The following is a 20,628-nucleotide window of genomic DNA, read 5'->3' on the forward strand; positions in this document are numbered from 1 at the left end:
TGGCGAGACTTAGAAAAGATCAACAAAAAATACACCGATGAGCAACCTCGAGGGGCGTTTTGGAGGAAGACGTCATCTCCTTGACGCTCCAAGGAATATTTCCTTAACCAACGGGGATCGAAGAAGGAGACCCCACCCAGGAGGCTACTGGGGTACCCTTACACCACGGACTGGATGGCACTCTAGGGAACCTCCGTCCTCTGGTTTTTACCCCATCCGCATCCTGGCCACCCAACATCGCATGATTCAGCTGCAAGCGTGATATTTGGGGTCAGAGCTGTAACTCACCAGCTGATTTCTATCGCTTCCGGTATTACTCTAGAAGAAAACCCAAACCAAAATAAAATGTTTCCTTTTCTCCCTTTCGAAGGTTTTTCACAGACCTCATCCCATGCCCCCTTTGAGTGCAGTCAGGAGAAAGCAAATCAGTCAGGGCCCACCAAAGGGTGGGGCTCCTCCTGTCCCCCCCTTACCTAGAGAGGACCCCACACAGAAGGATGGAACGTGTCCCGGGGGGAGGGGGCCCCTGTTCACGGCTCCTCCTAGAACCTCAGCTGCTGACGGAGCTGAGGTTCCTCCCTGTCTACACTGGGTGCGGGTGGACAGGGAGAGAGGACTCCTCCCCTTCTACACTGGGTCTGGGTGGACACGGGGAGAGGACTCCTCCCTGTCTACACTGGGTCCAGGTGAACACAGGGAGAGGACTCCTCCCTGTCTATACTGGGACCAGGTGGACAGGGAGAGAGGACTCTTCCCTGTTTACACTGGGTCCACGTGGACACAGAGAGGGGGTTCCTCCTTAAGTATAATGGGTCCAGGTGCATAAAACAGAGGGTTCTTTCTTGTCTACAGTGGGTGCAGGTGGGCTTGGAGCAGACACTGAATTTTCCCAGAGGTCCACCTATTCGGAGCCCACCTCACGTGCCCAGGCCCTCACAGTGGGTCAGGGGGGTGGCGGCCCCGCTTCTGGAGGCGTGGGGCCCCGCTCGGAGCCGTGTCCACTCACCTGTCTCTGGATGTCCAGCTGGTACTGGAACTCCCTGTTGGACAGTGTTCGTCGGGTCCTGGGCTTTTCCCACTGGATGAGGCAGTAGGATTCGTTGCAGTACACGGAGATGTTGTTGGGCGGGTTGTATTGCTCTGTAACGAGAACCCAGCAGACGCCTCTGACCCAGGATGCTTCCCCTGGAGGGGAGACCCGGTTCTGCCGCCCCTACATGGATGGCAGCTCCCCACGGTCACTGGGAGGCAGGGGTGGGTCTGAGTGTTGACTCTTGGGAAAGATGGTGAAGCATCAGGCAGCCATGTGCAGAGGGAGGATGTTTGGGTCCACGAAGACCTGGGGAGGGTGTGCTGATGGGTTTGGAGGGCCAGAGAGAGGCTGGTTTGAGATGTCTTTAGCCTTAGGAGGCCTGGACCATGCTACGGGATCAGGGAGCCTGCAGGTAGAAAGATGGGGCTGGCTTTGCAAGAGAAGACGTTGTTTGACACATGAGACCGTCTTCAAGAGGCCTGCCTGGAGCAGAGCTCTAGAAAGAGGAGAAAGACCTGGCAAAAAAAAAAAGAAGGAAAAGAAAAAGGAAAAAAAAAGAGTGAATTTCCAGTGGTCCAGAATGGGTGGAGGGTCTTGGACTGTCAGGGTTTTCAGATTCTAAGGAGAGAAAGAGGAGGTGACATCTGGGTAGATCCAACTGGGTGGACACTTGTTCTTGTGGCAGGTGACCTATAGGGAGGGAAGGAGGGGAAAACGGGGGCTTGGAGGAATCTGGTCCCCATGGAGCCAGCAAGGTAATGGTTTCCAGCTGGGGGACTTGATGCAGGTTTGAAAAGGTCAAGGAACTGCAGTGTCCTTCAACGTTGAACGGATATGCAAACGATGACCCCACAGTGGGGGGTGCCAGCAATGAACAGGGTGGGAGTTCTGTATCTGAGTGCATTTTTAATTAATTAATTAATTTATTTATTGGCTGCGTTGGGTCTTCATTGCTGCACACGGGCTTTCTCTAGTTGCGGCGAGTGGGGGGATACTCTTCATTGTGGTGCGCGGGCTCCTCATTGTGGTGGCTTCTCTTGTTGTGGAGCACGGACTCTAGGACACACAGGCTTCAGTCGTTGTGGCACATGGGCTCAGTCGTTGTGGCACATGGGCTTGGTTGCGCCACGGCATGTGGGATCTTCCCGGACCAGGGCTCGAACCCGTGTCCCCTGCCTTGGCAGGCAGATTCTTAACCACTGAGCCACCTGGGATGTCCCTCTGAGTGCATTTACACGGGCATCCGTTCTACACACTGAGACTCGATCCCGTTCTAAATGCTGAGACTCGATTCCATTGTTGGAAACTTTGAAGGTCTGTTTGGACAGCTCCGCCGTGTGAAGCTTCTCCCGTGACTGTGAATCTCCTGGATGCCACACGCGTAGATCTGATCACCTCTCACTTTCGAGATGAGATGCACCAGCCCTGGGAAACGCACACTGGATGTGCCAGCCCGGAACAAAGTCAGGGATAGAACTTCTCTGACTTGCCGCCGTGCACTGGACGTAGGGTCCTGCACCCAGTGGTGATCTCTGGGACCTCCCACCACCCCACCAGCCAGCACCACCAAGCAATTCTCCGACACCAGCTGGGTGTCCTACAACTCTGACGTGATCTACCTGGAGATAGCGTCAGATTCCACAGGTGAAGGGCTCAGTCCCCCCCACTTCTGATGTCAATCCCAAGTCCAGGTCGTCACCTGTGCTTCCAACTTTGATCGGCTACAGATCAAAGTTTCCCCTGACCTCCTCGGTGGGTTTGATTAACGTGCAGGAGAAGCTCACAGAACTCAGGAAGCCTTTTATGTACTAATCAGTGTTTTATTATAAAAGGACATAGCTCGGGGACGTCCCTGGTGGCGCAGCGGTTAAGAATCCACCTGCCAATGCAGGGGACACGGGTTCGAGCCCTGGTCCGGGAAGATCCCACATGCCGCGGAGCAACGAAGCCCGTGCGCCACAACGACTGAGACCACGTGCCACAACGACTGAAGCCCGTGAGCCTAGAGCCCGTGCTCTGCAACAAGATAAGCCACCGCACTGAGAAGCCCACACACAGCAACGAAGACCCAAAGTCGCCAAAAAAAAAAAAAATTAAAAATAAATAAATAAATAAAATGACAGGTGGTTGGTCTCACCTATTTCCTTTAACAACAGAAACGAATCGAAGAACTGGATTCCCGTTTCTTGGCTGGTACCGTTCACCAGGAAGTAACTGTAGGAAGCCAATCCCGAGAGGTTCTGGAGGTGACATCCCACGTGGGTTCCCGCGTCTCGCAGGTAACGAGGACATTCCCTTTCGATTTTTTTCCTGTAAGATTCCAAAGTGTTCAGAGAACACTCGGGACATCTTTTCTTTCTTCGCAGTGTTTCTCAGGGCTGTCTACATGAGGTCAACACTTACCTTGACCTCACGTACAAAAAATACTGGACGTCCTCGGGCGCTGCTTGACCTTTGGCCCAGGTGCAGTTCATGAAATCCGCATCGTAGATCAGACAGGAGAAGTTCTGGGCAGCTGTGCCCTCCCCACCTGGGAAGAGACAGAAACAAAACAATATGTACGTGAAGCTGCGAGGGGGGTGGACCAGATGGCTTCATGGTTCCAAGAAGAATCAATACCAATTCTTCTCAAACTCTTCCCAAGAGGAGAAGAGGGCACACTTTTTTCTTCCCAGTATTTTTAAAAATTAATTAGTTCATTAATTAATTGGCTGTGTTGGGTTGCTGAGGACTTTATATGCTATTGGCTAATATCCTCCTGCCTTTTTTAAAAAATAAATTTATTTATTGACTTATTTATTTTATTTATTGGCTGCATTGGGTCTTTGTTGCACACGGGCTTTCTCTAGTTGCTGTGAGTGGGGGCTACTCTTCATTGTGGTGCATGGGCTTCTGCTTGTGGTGGCTTCTCTTGTTGCAGAGCACGGGCTCTGAGTGCATGGGCTTCAGTAGTTGCAGCATTCAGGCTTCAATAGTTGTGGCTCGCAGGCTCTAGAGCACAGGCTCAGTCATTGTGGCGCACGGGCTTCGCTGCTCCGCGGCATGTGGGATCTTCCCGGACCAGGGCTCGAATGCGTGTCCCCTGTATTGGCAGGCGGATTCTTAACCACTGCGCCACTTAGGAAGTCCCGCCTTTTTTTTTTTTAAGAGATCTATAGAAGCAGTGTCTGCTAAGTTTTTAAAACAATGGAGAAACAGGATAAATCACCTAAAATGCACAGAGCAGGCGGGCTTTCTCACACGGGAAGCTATTTGGAACCACCATGAAGAGTAGCCCCCGCTGACTGCAACTAGAGAAAGCCCACGCACAGCAACGAGGACCCAACACAGCCAAAAATAAAATAAAATAATTAATTTTAAAAAACCCTGTACTATGATTGCATAAAAGTAGATACATAGAGAGATGAAACAGATTAGAGAGCCCAGAAATAAATTTCCACACTTATTGTGTACTGATATTTGATAAACCTGCCAAGAACACACAAGGGAGAAAGGATTAGTGTCTTTATAAGATGCTGACGGGCTACCTTGATTTCCACATGCAGAAGAGTGAAACTGGATCCTCACCCCACACCATGTGTAGAAATCAAGCCAAAATGGATTAAAGACTTAAATGTGAGACCTGAAACTAGGGCTTCCCTGGTGGCTCAGTGGTTAAGAATCTGCCTGCCAATGCAGGGGTCACGTTTGAGCCCCGGGACTGAGAGGATCCCACATGCCGCGGAGCAGCTAAGCCCGTGTGCCACAACTATTAGCCTGCACTCTAGAGCCTGAAAGCCACAACTACTAAAGCCCATGCACCGAGAGCCTGTGCTCCACAAGAGAAGCCACCATAACGAGAAGTCCACGTGCCACAACGAAGAGTAGCTCCCGCTCACTGCAACTACAGAAAGCCCGTGTGCAGCAACGAAGACCCAATGCAGTCAATAAATAAATAAAGAAATTACAACAGAGAATAAATACTAAAAAAAAAAAAGACCTGAAACTATAAAACTCCTAGAAGAAAACACAGGAAAGAAAACATCTTGACATTGGTCTTGGCAATGATATTTTTGGATTTAACACCAAAGTCACAGGAAACAGAAACAAAAGTAGAAAACTAGAATTAGATCAAACTAAACTCTTCTGCACAGCAAAGGAAAAAAATCGACAGAGCGAAAAGCCAACCTATGCAATGGAAGAAAATATCTACAAACCATGTATATCTGATAAGGGATTGCTATCCAAAATATATAAGGAACTCAAGCAACTCAACAGTAAAAAAAAAAACAAAAAAACAAACCAAAAAACCCCCACATTTTTAAAAAACAAACAATCTGACTAAAAAACAGGCAAAAGAAACTGGCACAAGAGTGTAAAGCAATTATATTCCAATAAAGAGCGTAAAAAAAAAACAACCCAAAACAACAACAGCAAAACAGGCAAAAGACCTGAATAGGCATTTTTCCAAAGAAGATATTCAGATGGCAAACGGGTACCTAAAAAGTTGCTCAACATCACTAATCATCAGAGAAATGCAAATAAAAACCACAAGAAGATTTCATCTCACACCTGTCAGAATGGCCATCAACAAAAAGACAAGAGATAACAAGTTTCGCCGGGGACCTGGGGAAAAGGGAGCTCTGACGCGCTCTTGGTGAGACATGTAAATTGGTGCCGCCGTTATGGAGAACAGGATGGAGGTTCCCCCCAGAATTAAAAATGGAGCTACCGTAGGATCCAACGATCCTTTTTCTGAGTCTACATCCAAAGGAAGTGAAATCTGGATCTTGAAGAGATATCTACATCCCCATGTTCATTGCAGAATTATTCACAGTAGCTAAGATGCAGAAAGAAAGTAAGTGTCCGTGGACGGATGAATGGATAAAGATGTGATACACACACACGAATATTATTCAGCCATCAAAGGAAGGAAATCCTGGCATTTGCAACAACGTGGAAGGACCTGGGCTGGGGGCGGGGGGTTGTTACCCTACGTGAAATAAGTCAGACACAGGGAAACAAATACTGTATGCTCTCACTTATACGTGAATCTAAAGAGAACCCCTAGAAGCACAGAATAAAAGGGGGGTTCCCAGGGGCTGGGGAAGGTGCGGGAAATGGGAAGATGTTGGTCCCAAGGTACAAATTTCCAGTTATAAGATGAGTAAGTTCCAGGGATCTAACGACAGGGACTCTAGTTACCCATACTGCGTTGTTCACTTGAAATTCCCCAAGAGAGCAGATCTCCAGGGTTCTCACCGCAAACCAAAAAAAAAAAAAAAGTGACAGGATGGATACGTTACTAGCTCGGTTCTGGTAATCATCTCACAAAGTATAACAAATGTGGGAATTCCCGGGCGCTCCAGTGGTTAGGACTGTGCGGTCTCACGGCAGCGGTCCTGGGTTCAATCCCTGGTCGGGGAACGAAGATCCCACATGCCGAGCAGCGCGGCCCAAAGCATAAAATGAAACAAAACAAAGCCCTACCAAAGGTACACCTTGAATATACACAATATCTTCATAAAGCTGAAATAAAAGGAGGGCGGGATGTGCTGGGATGTGCTGGGGCAGCAGAAGCAACCCCACCGCGTTTTCCCCTACCTGGGTTCGTGTAGACCAGCGTTTCCGAAACGTGTCTCCGGTTGACATTTATTTCAACGGTGAGTGTGACTCCCCCATGGAGAGTACAGTCCTGAAAGGTGCACTCACATTCCTTGTCTTTGACCTGAAAATATGCAACCAGTCAGTGGATGAAGAACGAGTCATCTTTCCTTTCATCCTGAGGTCGTTGGCTCCTACGCTGACCCCGGGAGGACACCCACCTCCCTCGGGGAAATCTCCCCCAGGTACCTTCTTTGGGAAGACGCCAACCCGCAGTGTTCAGAAGGTCGGAAGGGAGCTCAGCTTTTAAGGCGAGAGCCCTCATCGTTGTAAACTTTATGGGAACGTCACACCTTCTTTTTTAAAAAATTAAATATATATATTTTTATTTTATTTTTGGCTGCGTTGGGTCTTTGTTGCTGCACGTGGGCTTTCTCTAGTTGTGGCGAGCGGGGGCTCCTCTCCGTTGCTGTGTGTGAGCTTCTCAGTGCGGTGGCTTCTCTTGCGGTGGAGCACGGACTCTGGTGCGCGGGCTTCAGTAGTTGTGGTGCACGGCCTCAGTCGTTGCGGCTCGCGGGCTCTAGAGCGCAGGCTCAGTAGTTGTGGCGCACGGGCTTCGTTGCCCTGCGGCATGTGGGATCTTCCCAGGCCAGGGCTCGAACCCGTGTTCCCTGCATTGGCAGGCGGATTCTTAACTCCTGCACCACCAGGAAAGTCCCCACACCTTCTTTTAGGGAATTGACTTTTCTTGTCCTATCTATCTCCTACCCACATTTGTCTCACGGGAGTCAGGTTTACACTGTATCCAAGTCCATCTGTTTACTTTGTTTCTGTTGAACAGGCAGAGCTAATGCTATGCCTTTGTCAGGATTAAGTCTTGCATGTGGACCCACTGAGCAAAAGGCTACCATTCCATGCAGCGGGGAGCCCCCAGGCTGATTGGAACAGGGAGGCCTGAGGGAGCAGTGGGGTACCCCCTTGGAATCAGCCCCCTGGACATATCTTGGACATGAGCCGAACTTCCCTGATGCACCAGGAACCACAGGTCCACGATGTGTCCCAGTGCCACTCGTATGTTTGTGTCTGTCCTGCTTGATGAGAGTTCTACAAACGATAGCAATTGAGCAAAGCCAGTCCATCTTACCTTTTCTTCCCCCCAGATCTTTATCGGGGTGTAATCGCATTACACTGTTGTGCCAGTGTCTGCTGTACAACCAAGTGAATCAGCTGTATGTGTACATACATCCCCATCTCCCCTCCCTCTTGAATCTATTTTCTGTCTTTCATGCATTTTAATTAACAGTCAAGATACATCACTTGGCCATTTCATGAAGGAGGGATATATTAGCTTTTGAGCTGTTTAGACTTTGTTGTTTCCGTAATGAGAATAATTTACATAACAAGGCATTAGCACATCCTAAATACAGCAAATGCACAACAAGGCATTAATATTTGTTCTGAATATAGCAAATGTTTTTTTTCTTTTTCCCAGTCATCATTTTTTTCCCCCAGTTTTGTTTGCAGAACTGCAATGTTTGGAAGTTCAGGCGTTTTCCAGTTGTTTGTCGCTCTCTCTCTCTTTTCCCCCCTTTTTTCTTTTCCCCTGTGTTTATGTGTAGAAAGCCCTTCTTCATCCCGAGATTAGGTATTCCCCCGCATCCTTTTATAGTGTTTTCACTTTTAAACATCAAAACAAATTATTTGTAGCTCCCTTGGCTCTACGGCATGAGATGAAACCCTCACTTTTCCAAGCCTTCCCTCGTACCCCATGTTACCTTTTTTTTAATCTGTCCCCTCTCCTTGTGGATCAGCACGCATTGCCCGTCGGTAGTGTTCTCTTTGCAGTCCCAAGTTAATTTCGCCGTCTTTGGGTCGAACCTCACGTTTAGACTGGAGTTCGGGTCCACGGTGGGTAGATCTAAAAGAGGCGGCCACAGGGATCAGAAACTACTCTTCTCCCCGTCTCTCATTCTCCCTTAACCAGCCCGTCTTGTGTCTTGTAAGCAAAGGTCAGGGCTGGGAACCACGGTCCCCCTACCCCTCTCTTGTCCTCATCACCCCTGCCCACCCCCTTCGCTTCTCTCCCTCCTGCCCTTTCTCCAAGCGGAGATGTCTACCGCGGACAGAAACAAAGACCAACCAAGCGAGACGGAACAGAGGCTGTTTGTTCACACGTGGCCACAGGAAGGGAGTCGGCCACCATCACCTGTGCCTGCACAACGGCTGGGGGAGCCGCCAGGTCCCCAGAAGGGGGGAGGGACCACAACAGGACGTGGGATGCGGGTTGACCGCTGAGTACCAGGATAAGCTGACATTAGACGCAGGCGTGGGGGTGCGTCCCCGGAAGCCGGGGTCACAGGAATGGCAGCAGCACAGAGAGGCCAGGTTCATCCGTACCCGCATCCTGGTTCTGCGTCAGGACGAGTGCGGGGTCCAGCAGCACCGAGAGCAGAACGGCCGTCGCCAGGGGACCTGCGGGGCTGCCCGGAGGACGTGGAAGCCCTGGGGTGGGGGGAGAGAGAAGTCGGCTTTCACGGGGGTCTTGACGTGGGGACCAGCGATGTTTCCTGGGGGAGACGGTCCGGGGGGAAGAAACACAGGACTCTCTCCAGGGCGAAGGTCAGCATGGTGACCTGGCCGGACCGGGTCACTGTTGGCTACAGAGGGTCCTCAGGCTTCAATCCGTGTCAGAGGGGGGTCCAGAACCAAGAGCCTGTCCTCAAGCCTGGGCACCGGGTCCAGCCTTGGCTGTCAGCCTCTGTGTCACTTTGGGCAAGCGGCCCACCTGGTGGCGAGGATGGAGGTGGGGGAATTACTCCCAGGTCAAAGGCAATGAAACTCCGCGTACCGCACCCGGGGATGGTGCCTCCGTGGCGGTCATTGGGGAAGACCCCTGGGGACACCCTTCACCTGCAGTCCCTGGAGCAGCTGCTGAGGGCAGGAACAGGGTAGCAGGAATGGTATATGTGAAGAAAATACAGGGCTTCCCTGGTGGCGCAGTGGTTAAGAATCTGCCTGCCAATGCAGGGGACACGGGTTCCAGCCCTGGTCCGGGAAGATCCCATATGCCACGGAGCAACAAAGCCCGTGCACCACAACGACTGAGCCCACGTGCCACAACTACTGAAGCCCGTGCACCTAGAGCCTGTGCTCCGCAACAAGAGAAGCCACCACGAGAAGCCCGCGCACCACAATGAAGAGTAGCCCCCGCTCACCGCGACTAGAGAAAGCCCGCCTGCAGCAACGAAGACCCAACGCAGCCAATAAATAAATAAATAAGTTTAAAAATAAATAAATAAATAAATAAATAAAAAACTACAAATTTAATCTCTCCCAGTGCTGGAAGTCAGAAGTCCAACAGGGTCTCTTTCGGGTAAAAATCAAGGAGCTGACAAAAGCTGGTTCCCAGTGGAGATTCTACGGGGGAATCTGCTTCCTTGCCTTTTCCAGCTTCCGGAAACCACCTCCTTCCTGGGCACGTGGTCCACCCCCCTTCATCTTCAAGGTGCGTTAGTTCAACCTCTTCTTCATCATGACATCATTGCCTCCCTGTCATGAGGACCCATGGGATGCCATTGACCTCAACTAGATAATCACCCATCTCAGTACATTTCACTGAGTCCTGTCTGTCACGTACGGTAACATCTCTAAAGGTTCTAGGGGTCAGGACATGGACGTCCCTGGGGACGGCGTTCTGGCCCCCACACGGGGGTCGGGACGTGGAGAGCGTGGTTCAGGTGTTCCTTGAAGCCACGGGTGACACATCACGGTGATTATAAGACGCTTTGGGGAAAATTACAGCCACCTTGCTTAGTCTCTCATCGCTCTGACTCTCTCTTACTAAGCAGGCTGGATTCGGTGAGAGCAGAACAAGAAATGCAGGTCAGCTTCCCTTGAAGATATTAACACATTTTTTGAGATCTTGAGAAAATTACTTTAGACTTGATGTTTGCAATAATTAAAGACAGAAAAAGAGAAGCGGAGACAGGGAGGAACTTTCAGTGCATGTGACGAAGTAAGAGAACCAATCTGAAAAGGATACCTAGTGCTTGATTCCAGCTCTACGACGTTCTGGAAAAGGCAGAGCTACGGAGACAGGAAAAGGATCAGGGGTTGCCGGGGGTGAAGAGAGGAAGAGGGATGGAGAGGTGCAGCACAGGGGGTTTTTAGGGCCGTGATGACACCATGGCGACGGACACACGTCATCACAGACTTGTCCACACCCACAAAACGTCCAACGCCAAGAGGGACCCCTCGTGCAAATGACGAACTTGCCTCAAGAATCCCGCGTCCACCTTGCTCCATCGTCTGTCAGAGCTGTGGCACGCTGACGCGCGGTGTGCATCACAGGGAAACTAGCCGCAGGGGACGTGGGTACCAGGAATCCCCTATACCTTCCACCCCGTGTCTCTGTAAACCTTCAACCGCCCTACACAAATAAACTCAATTACACACAGGAAAAATCGTACTACAAAAGCACCGTGCTCGATTCCTGATAAAGCCACGCTCCACAGGGAACACCTGATCCCCCGGCTGGGTTTGCCGTGGCACCTGTGTCTGCCCCCCCGCTGTTTCCCCAGAGCTGTTTTCGGTTGCGGCGATTCTAGTTTGGGGGTTGTTGTGACCTGGGACGTGGCTTTACGTCCGCACTCCTCTTGCGCTGACTTCCTCCAGCCCGCTCCTCATCTTCTGCTTCTGGGAATTCCATCCTTTTCACGCTTTAGTTTTTCTTTGAGGGTCCCCTGTGTGTGTGTGTGTGTCTTTCACCATATTTTCTGTAATTTCCTCGGATTTATGGAGTCTACAGGTGTAAAGGCGGCCTCTGTCTCCTGGTGTGTTAGTTTCCTGGGTGCTGCTGTAGGAAACGACCACGGGTTTTCTTTCCTTTCCCCCTGTCTTCCCCCTCCCTCACTCCCTTCTTTCCTTCCCTTTTGCTTTTTCAGGTTTCCGTCAAGGATGCCCAGCACCCCTGCCCCCTAGACCTCCTTCTGCTCATTCTTCTACCTCCCTCCCGGGCTGCAGCTCCAGCAAGGGGGCCCCCCCACCCTCCGCCAAGGCTCCCCGACCACCTACGGGACCGGCCACCAGCACGCCGCCGGCCTAACGTCTCCGTGGCGCTCCAGCCGTATGCCAACATCACCCCAGGTGACACTGGCATCTGTTGTACAAGGGGGACCTCCCGACGCCCGTGCGCCCCCCCCCCCCCCCCCCCCGCGGCAAAGACCCTCCCCGTCACCCCGGCCGCCCTCGCACACCCGGCCCCCTGGCCCCACAGCACCTGGGGCCCGCCCCCTCTCGGAGACACGTCCATGACGGTCGCAGCCTGCTGACCTTCCACGAGCCCCAGGACGCCCTCTCCTCACACCCCCGGCACCTCTGCTAAGAAGCCGCCTGCACCTCCTACATCGAATACTCTGCAGTTTCCAGAAACCCACCTCCTTTCCTGCCTCCACTGGCTGCCGAAGGCTGGATCGGCTCACACCTTGGAGCCAGGAAGGAAGGACGGGAGGAGGGCGGGAGGGACAGAGGGAGAGAGAGAGGGGGGAAGGAAGGAAGAAAGGGACAGAGGGCGGGAGGGAGACAGGAAATAGATTCCTGGGCCCTTCAGCATCTGCTCCTGGCTGTATCCCAGTGAAAGAGGACCCCACCCACTGCCTCCTTCAGGTGTGCCCACCTGGCTGACCAGCAGCCACGGACTCCTGCCCCCTCAGCAGCCCCCGCCCCGGGGAGCCTCGCTTGCTATTGAAGAGGAAGTGATAGCCACGGACCACACCTGCTCCCACGTCCCCGCCAGACCGACCTCTCCGGCCCTCCTCCCACGATGGGGAAGCAGCCGGCTTCCTCCACCCGCGCGTGGGGTCCCGCCCCACCCAGCCGCTCTCTGGGGCTCGTCCCCCCCCCCCCGCCCCGATCCTTTGCACTGGTTGTGGGAGGAGCCTCTGCGCTGCATCCCCGAGGCTCTGGGACAGGACTTTCCTGGATGAGTGTGCACCCACAGCTACGCTTGCCTTGCACTGACTTTCACATCTGCAATTTGTGCAACGGCCTTGCGGTCTGAGCCAAGCGTCCCTCAGCGGGAGGGGGGCCGGGCGTGGAGAGGCCCCCGTCTGAGGCATCTCCGTCCTCGGTGGTTTCAGCACCTGCGTCCGTCCCCTGGTCCCCCCGCCGCCCTCCCCGTGCCGCGAGCTTCCCGGGTGCCCTCCTTTGTGCCTCACATCCCACCTGCCTCGGGGGGGGGACACGCCGCGGGTACCCGAGGCCCCACACCCTCTTAGCCTCATCAACACCCTGCAGCCCAGTTCCCCATTCAGCTTCCTCCGAACAGAACTCCCCTTGGAGTCTTGCTCATCGTGATGGTGCAAAAACCAGAAACTTTGGTAAACTTGACTTACACAAAAAACAAAAAACCCCCCACGTTCTCACATCCCACAAAGGCACACAGAAATCCACCCAAAGGTTCTGTTTTAAATCATGAGGTGTCGCGGCCCCCGGCTCTCTCGTTGGAGGATGGTGAGAAGACCTCCGGAGGAGAATTTGTGCAGAGCGTGAACTTATCAGTGCCGTGATGTGTCACGTTCAGACATCACCGGCTTTAATTCTCACCCCCGCCCTGTGAGGCGGCTCTGGGTACCCTCACACCAGTGGCCGGAACACCGAAGTCCACAGAGCTATCACTGTTTTACTTATTTTTTGAGCTGATTTTTTTTTTTTTTTAAAGGCGAGGCAAAATTCACATGGTATAAAATTCACACTTTTAAAGGGTACAGGGACTTCCCTGGTGGCGCAGTGGCTAAGAATCCACCTGCCAATGCAGGGGACACGGGTTCAAGCCCTGGGCCGGGAAGATCCCACATGCTGGGGAGCCACGAAGCCCGTGTGCCGCAGCTACGGAGCCTGTGCCCTAGAGCCCACGAGCCACAACGACTGAGCCCACGTGCCACAACGACTGAGGCCCTTGCGCCTAGAGCCCGTGCTCTGCAACAAGAGAAGCCACTGCAATGAGACGCCCGCGCACCGCAACTAGAGAAAGCCGGCCCGCAGCCACGAAGACCGAAAGCAACCAAAAAAGACAAAAACAAACAAATAAATAAATAAATATTTTTAAAACAAGAGTGCAACTCAGCAGCACTTAGCAAAGGCACAATGTCGTGTATGCCATCCCCTCTATCTGGTTCCAGAATCTTCTCTTCCCTCCAAAAGGAGACATTCCCCGTCCCCATCCCCCTGAGCTGTCACTCCCCATCTCCCTCCCCCAGCCCCCCCGACACTTTGAACCCACTTTCTGTCTCTGCGGATCTGGCCATTCTGGTTGTTTCCTATAAATGGAATCATGCCGTACTTTGCCTTTTGTACCCACTTTCCCTTCTTCTTTTCGTTTTCACCAGCCTGGGTTTTCTTTCCTCTTTTAAAGAGTTCAGCGTCACACAGATGTCGGCCGGAGAGGGGGGTGCTGAGACCATCTCTCAGAAGGGCGTCTCTCAGAGGCGAGGCGCACGAGACACCTCTCGGTCGGGGGTGCGGGGGGGCTGACCCCGGCACGACCCTGCCTTCCGAGCCCGCCGTGGTTCTGGCGGTGCCCCGCACCCCGTGTTCGGGCCAGCTGGAGAAGGCAGTGCCACCGTCCCCAGACAGCACCCGGGAGCCGGGCGGGCCAGCTCTGCAGCCCTCACAGCTTCAAAGCGTGGCCCACCCAAGCCTGGGAGCAAATCCAGGCCGCGCTCCAGCCCTGCCAGGCGCAGGCTGGCACGGGGAACTCCGACACCTCCCCCTGCCGGCTGGCTGACCCCCCCGCCCCGGGGCGCCCGCAGACCTGAAAACGCAGCGCCCACGTGCGACGAGGGGGACCCATCACCGGTAGCCCGTCTTCACCTGGGCGCCCTTCATCCAGCAGTTTGCATCCCCTCCCCCCAGGCTCTCGCCCACCTGGAGCGCCGGCTGCCCACAGCGGCCACAGAAGCGGGCAAAGGTCCCCTAGGGACTCAGCACTTTCGAGGACCCCGGGGCCTCGGGGACGGGCGTACCCCACCGTGCTCCTGCCAACCTGTGCTCCTCCGCGCCGTCAGCCCAGGTTCCCACATCTGGCCACTCTGACAGCGGACCGTCTCCCTCGACCGAAACCCAGCACTGGGATTGCACGACAAGAGCATTTGAACTCGGTGTCTTCCTTTTTTTTTTTTCCCCTCCTTAATTTCCTCCCCCGTCTGTGGTGTTTCTCGTTACAAGGAATGGGGAAACCTCCGTGGGGGAGTTGCCCCCTCTCTGCCACAGATACAGAGAAGGTCACCTCCCCTAAGGTTCAACCAAGTGGTGCGTGACCAGCTCGCAGGTGGGTCCTCTGGTCTCACTGTCCACGTTCAGCCCATCCATGTAGAGAAGTCCATTTTCCCAAGAGCTGGACCAGACGGTTCACCAAGTCTTCTCAGAGGGGACACCACGGTGGGTCTTCGTGCCTTCAACGGAGAGAACCTCTTGCTCACGTTCAGAACCAACCCAGTTCTGTTCAGTTCAGTGCTCCAGACGTTCCCTGAGTACCCCAGGGATTTAAAACCAGCCAGGGGGGGTAGGAAGTGGCTCTGCTGCTCGTGGTGGCACAAGGCGGAATAGAAGGGCCGTGGAGCAGCTGGGGACACACATGCAGCGCTGCATGTCGCCAGGGAGGGTCCGTCACGTGAGGTGGTGGACAAGAGTGGGGGGGGGGAGCGTTTCTTCTTCTTTTTTTAATTAATTAATTTATTGGCTGCGTTGGGTCTTCGTTGCTGTGCGCGGGTTTTCTCTACTTGCAGTGAGCGGGGGCTACCCTTGGTTGCGGTGCGTGGGCTTCTCCTTGTGGTGACTTCTCTTGTTGCAGAGCACGGGCTCTAGGCACGCGGGCTTCAGCAGTTGTGGCACACGGGCTTCGTTGCTCTGCGGCATGTGGCATCTTCCCGGCCCAGGGATCAAACCCGTGTCCCCTGCACTGGCAGGTGGATTCTCAACCACTATGCTACCAGGGAACTCCTGGGGCAGTGTTTCATGGGGACCACATCCTGGGTGTGGAGAGAGATGGAGTCTCCCAGGCTCACGGGGGCTTCGGGGCTGGGACCGTATCAGAGTTAGGGAAACAGGAGGCACTGGCTAAGGGGATGGAGGTGGGGGCAGGTGATGCTGTGCTCAGTCCCGCCACATTTAAGCAGCTTCCCGCTGGAGTCATGAAGTGGAGGCGTCCGTCAGGGAGTGGGAAGTAGGGGTCGGCGTCACGGCAGAGATCTGAAAATCTGAAGCAGTGGACGTTCTCCTCAGCTCTTTTCCGGGCAGGACTGCTGTTCCCAATTCTTACACCATTTTAGTCTCTACAGAATGAACATACTTGCGTAATAAAGAGTTAACTCAGGACTTCCCTGGCGGCACAGTGGTTAAGAACCCGCCTACCAATGCAGGGGACACGGGTTTGATCCCTGGGCCGGGAAGATGCCACATGCCGCAGAGCAACGAAGCCCGTGTGCCACAACGACGGAGCCTGTGCTCCAGCCTTTCTGAGCCACAATGACGGAGCCCACGCACCTAGAGCCCGTGCTCTGCAGCAAGAGAAGCCACTGCAAAGAGAAGCCCACACACCGCAATGAAGAGTAGCCACGGCTCGCCGCAACTAGAGAAAGCCGTGTGCAGCAACGAAGACCCAGACATAAAAATAAAATTACATAAATTAAAAAAAAGAGAAAATAAACCACCCAGAGTTTAAAATAAGGAAAAAAAATAAAAAATAAATAAAAAGAGTTAAGTCAGCCGCCCTGGGTGTCCCACATCCTGCCCCGTCCAAAGAAAGGTCTGACCCTTGACCGGGCTCCTGGGCATCTATGTCCCAAACGGATTCACGATGGGGCTTCGGTCACACCACGTCCAGACCGCTGACGGACCCCAGGGAAGCGCCTGGACACCCAGGCCGCCTGCACTTCCCCGTGGAAAACGCCCCACGCGTGTCGTCAGGCGTTGTTGCCGGGAGGAAGCCCTCTGCAGACACCTCCCCAGGGAGACGACACGTAGAAGCCGTGTCCCCCCCGGACCCGTCCCCGTGCATTTTTGCCTTTGATGATTTCCATCTGTGTGGCTTGGGACGTCCCTGGTGGTCCAGTGGGTAAGACCCTGCGCTCCCAGGGCAGGGGGCCCGGCTTCCGTCCCGAGCGGGGGAACTAGACCCCACACGCCTGCTGCAGCTAAGGAGCCGGAGAGCTGCAGCTACGTGTAAGCGAAGGCGGGGTCTGGCTGCTCACCCCTCAGAAGCCAGCAAAGAGGCCAGGTGGGTGGAAAGGAACGTTTGCTTTGTGTTGGGTGCCGGCAACCGGGGGCGGGCGGGAGGGCGGTCACCTGTCCAAAGGCTGACATGCCCCCCAACCCTGACAATCAGGGGGCGAGAGCTTTCATAGACGGAGGGAGGGGGCCGCGTGCAGAAACGGCACCGTCGGCTCTGACAGTCGTCTTGAAATTGGCCCTGCGGTGGTGTCACCAGTGTCATCGTGATTGTTTTTGGTACAGTTAAGCTTCAGGTCCAGGGTCGTTTTTTTCCCATTTCTTTGAGGCCAGGTCTCGGAACTGTGTCAGCGGATGTCACACCTACAGCCTGGTCATCCTGTAGTTCATGTCCTCCGTCTGGTGGGGGTTTCAGGATCTGTAAGACAGCTCCCGGGACAGGCTCGGGACACCATCTATAGCCCTTGAAACGTCGTTGGCTCTGCTTAGGGACTAAACGATTATTATTCGGCCTCCTCGGACGGTTTTCCTTTGTTCCTGCATTTTCTCAGCTCTCTGAGGAGAGGTCCTCTGTGGCTAAAGTTTTTCCACAGGTGAAAGGCAGGGCGACGTGGGGGACGGGAGGCGAGGACCGCAGGGTCCTGCTCCATTTCATAACACGCTCTGGGTCGGGTTTTCATCTTCTGGGCTTTTGCCCGGGCTTGTCAGATCGGCTCGGGGTTCCCACCGGGACGTGGCCAAGGGGAAGGAGCGTAGAGGAGACGCTGCCTGGTCTTGGGTGGCTCGTAAGGGTCCTTCCGGGACGGGCTGGGGAGGGCGCGGAGGATGGCGCGGGGGGCTGGGGACCAGCGTCCTCCACAGTGACCACCCACCAACAGGGCTGCTGGCGGCTGGACGGTCACTTTACTTCAAATATTTACTTAGGTTTCTCTGGCTCTTAGTTGCGGCAGGCGGACTCCCCGTTGCGGCACGTGGGATCTCAGTTCCCCGACCAGGGGCGGAAGCCGGGCCCCCTGCGCTGGGAGCTCGGCGTCTTACCCACTGGACCACCAGGGACGTCCCTGGACGGTCACTGTAACACAATGTACTACGCATTCTCATTTTCACTTTTTCTATTTGGGGCCTGGGTTTTGTTTCGGGTTTTTTTTTTTTTTTTTAACCTACACAATACGTGTTACCCTTTATTAAAGGTTAAGTGTAAACCTTTGTCATACGTCCCTTTCTGGGAACTGAATGTGGACCTAGAAGGGCACAGCCCAGGCTTCCAGGAACTCACAATGGAGCAGGAAAGGTGACATCATTCCCTGTGGAGCCCAATTCCAGCGTCACTAGACAAGATTCCAGAGTTAACCCGACCCTCGTGGCAACCAAATTCCGGCGTCGTCTTGACCCCCTTAGCAAACTTTGACTCATGACTTGGGCTAGTGGATAACCCGACCCCGTATGAGGGAAGACATTCGCCATGTAGGACCCTAGCCCATCACCTAACGACACCTGTCGCCTTCGGCGCACTGAGCAGTCGATCAGCGCCGTTTTCCCAGCAGGAATGTTCCTGTCTTGGGGGTTATAAACGCTGAGGCTCTTCTCTCCCTGGCCTGCCAGGAAGTCGGCCTGGGGCTTTCCCAGTGACCTTCCCGCCATCTCTGTGCTCTGTTCTCAATACACACGTTCTCTCCTACACGACTTTGCGTCTGGAAATTGTTTTCCACCCTGCGCTCGAACCATGACATTCCCGACAGCTCCAACCCTCCTGTCCACCGCTGCTCCAGGCGGGAGGACGGGGTGGCCTGGAGGCACCCCAGGGCCTGGGGACAGGCTGCCAAGGCTGGCATTGGGCGAGGGTCCGGGAGTCCGCGCCCACCACTCGCTCCAAGGGCGCGTGAGCCCCGCCGCTGCCTCCTCCTCCTCCTTCTTCTTCGTCAAAAGTGTTTGGACACTTCTGGATTCCTTGCATTTCTGTGTGGGTTTTAGGATCAGCTTGTCAATTTCTGCCAAAAAAAAAAAAAAAAAAAAAAGCAACTCGGCTTTTCGAAGGAATTGCATCGAGTCTGAAGATTTCAGAGGTACCAGCATCTTAGCAAGATGAAGGCTTCTGATGGAGCACAGGATGTCTTTCTGTTTCTTTAGGCCTTCTCATCTCTTTCAGCAAAGCTTTGCAGCTTTCCACGTATACGTCTTGCACGCTTCTGTTAAACCGATTTTATTTATTTATGAGTAAATTTCAGGTATCGGTAAACACGGATGTATGTTACTCTTTTGGACGCCATTGTAAAGGGGCTTGTGTGGATCTCAGAGGCGGTTGCCAAGCTGACAGTCTTTATTAGCTCTAAGAATTTTTCAGTGGATTCCTTAAGATGTTCTATATATAATAGCCATCTGCAAATAGATATGGTTTTACTTCTCTTTTCTGATCTGCGTGTTTTAAAATGATTTTTTTTTATATTGAAGCATAGTTGGTTTACTGTGTTGTGTTAGTTTCCGTGTACAGCACAGTGACTCAGTTTTATACATGTGTGTGTGTATATATACACACACACTTTTTCAGATTCTTTTCCATCATAGGTTATTATAGGATATTGAATACAGTTCCCTGTGCTGTACAATAAGACCTTGTCATCTGTCTATTTTATATACGGTCCTGTGCATCTCATGATCTCAAACTCCTAATGTATCCCTCCCTCCTTTCCCCTTTGGTAACCATAAGTTTTCTCCTGTTTCTGTGAGTCTGTTTCTGTTCCACAAGTCCATTTGTGTCATATTTTAGATTCCACATATAAGCCAGATCATATGACATGTGCCTTTCTCTGTCTGACTGACTTCACTTCGTGTGATCGTCTCCAGGTCCATCCACGTCACTGCAGACGGCAATATCCTCGTCTTGTTTTCGATCTTGGGAAGAAAGTGTTCACTCTCTCACCGCGGAGTAGGAAGTGAGCTGCGGGTAGACGCCCTTTACCAGGCTGAGAAAAACGTCCTTTGATGTCCCGAGTTTGTCGACTCTTTTTATCCTGCAAGGGTGCCAGCTTTGCCCCAGCTGTTCCCTCTGCCCACAGAGCCCTCTGTCACCTCCTTGCTCACTCAAGATGCTGGATAATTTACCCCATCCCTGTCCTGAACCCCTACACCTGCTCCTTTTCTCCATAGAGATGAAAACTTACATCTTAAAGAACAGACTTGAGGACATGGGGAGGTGGTGAAGGGGAAGCTGGAACAAAGTGAGAGAGTGGCATTGACATATACACACGACCAAATGTAACATAGATGGCTAGTGGGAAGCTGCTGCAGAGCACAGGGAGGTCAGCTTGATGATGGGTGATGACCTAGAGGGCTGGGATAGGGAGGGCGGGAGGCTTGAGAGGGAGGGGAGATGGGGATATGTGTACACATACAGCTGACTCACTTTGTTGTACAGCGGAAACTGACACAGCAGTGTAAAGCTATTACACTGCAATAAAGATTAAAAAAAAAATCTCACATCTTCTATATAATTTTGTTACTGAGTCCAAGCTCGCTTTGCCCGCCGCATGACAGGCCAACGGATGGGAGACGACGTGTTGAGGCAAGGAAGACGGCTTTATTCGGAAAGCCGGCAGACCCAGAAGATGGCAGAGGCGTGTCTCTAAATAACCATCTTATCGGGGTCTGGATGCCAGCTTCTTTTACAGCACAGAGAGGGGGAGGAGGGGAGGAAGTAAAGTAAAAGGGCCGTCCATCTTGCAAATGTCCCCCGGAGTGGCCAGCCTCGGGGAGGGGATGGGCTCATGTCTCCTTTCCTGTGGCAACCCCAG

General features: G+C 53.2%; 1 protein-coding gene across 1 annotated transcript in view; it reads right to left on the minus strand.

Moving 5' to 3' along the window:
- The window catches only part of LOC130841592 (granulocyte-macrophage colony-stimulating factor receptor subunit alpha-like), a 36,374-nt gene that overhangs the window by 5,519 nt on the left and 10,227 nt on the right, over positions 1-20,628 (minus strand). The window contains exons 5-11 of the mRNA XM_057717696.1: positions 9,014-9,118; positions 8,392-8,534; positions 6,617-6,740; positions 3,437-3,563; positions 3,171-3,343; positions 1,007-1,140; positions 289-318 (exon numbers count right to left, since the gene is read on the minus strand). Coding sequence (XP_057573679.1) covers positions 289-318; positions 1,007-1,140; positions 3,171-3,343; positions 3,437-3,563; positions 6,617-6,740; positions 8,392-8,534; positions 9,014-9,118 — 836 coding nt within the window. The remainder of the gene's footprint in view (positions 1-288; positions 319-1,006; positions 1,141-3,170; positions 3,344-3,436; positions 3,564-6,616; positions 6,741-8,391; positions 8,535-9,013; positions 9,119-20,628) is intronic.

Source organism: Hippopotamus amphibius, chromosome X, assembly GCF_030028045.1.
Source record: "Hippopotamus amphibius kiboko isolate mHipAmp2 chromosome X, mHipAmp2.hap2, whole genome shotgun sequence".
Classification (NCBI taxonomy): Eukaryota; Metazoa; Chordata; class Mammalia; order Artiodactyla; family Hippopotamidae; genus Hippopotamus; species Hippopotamus amphibius.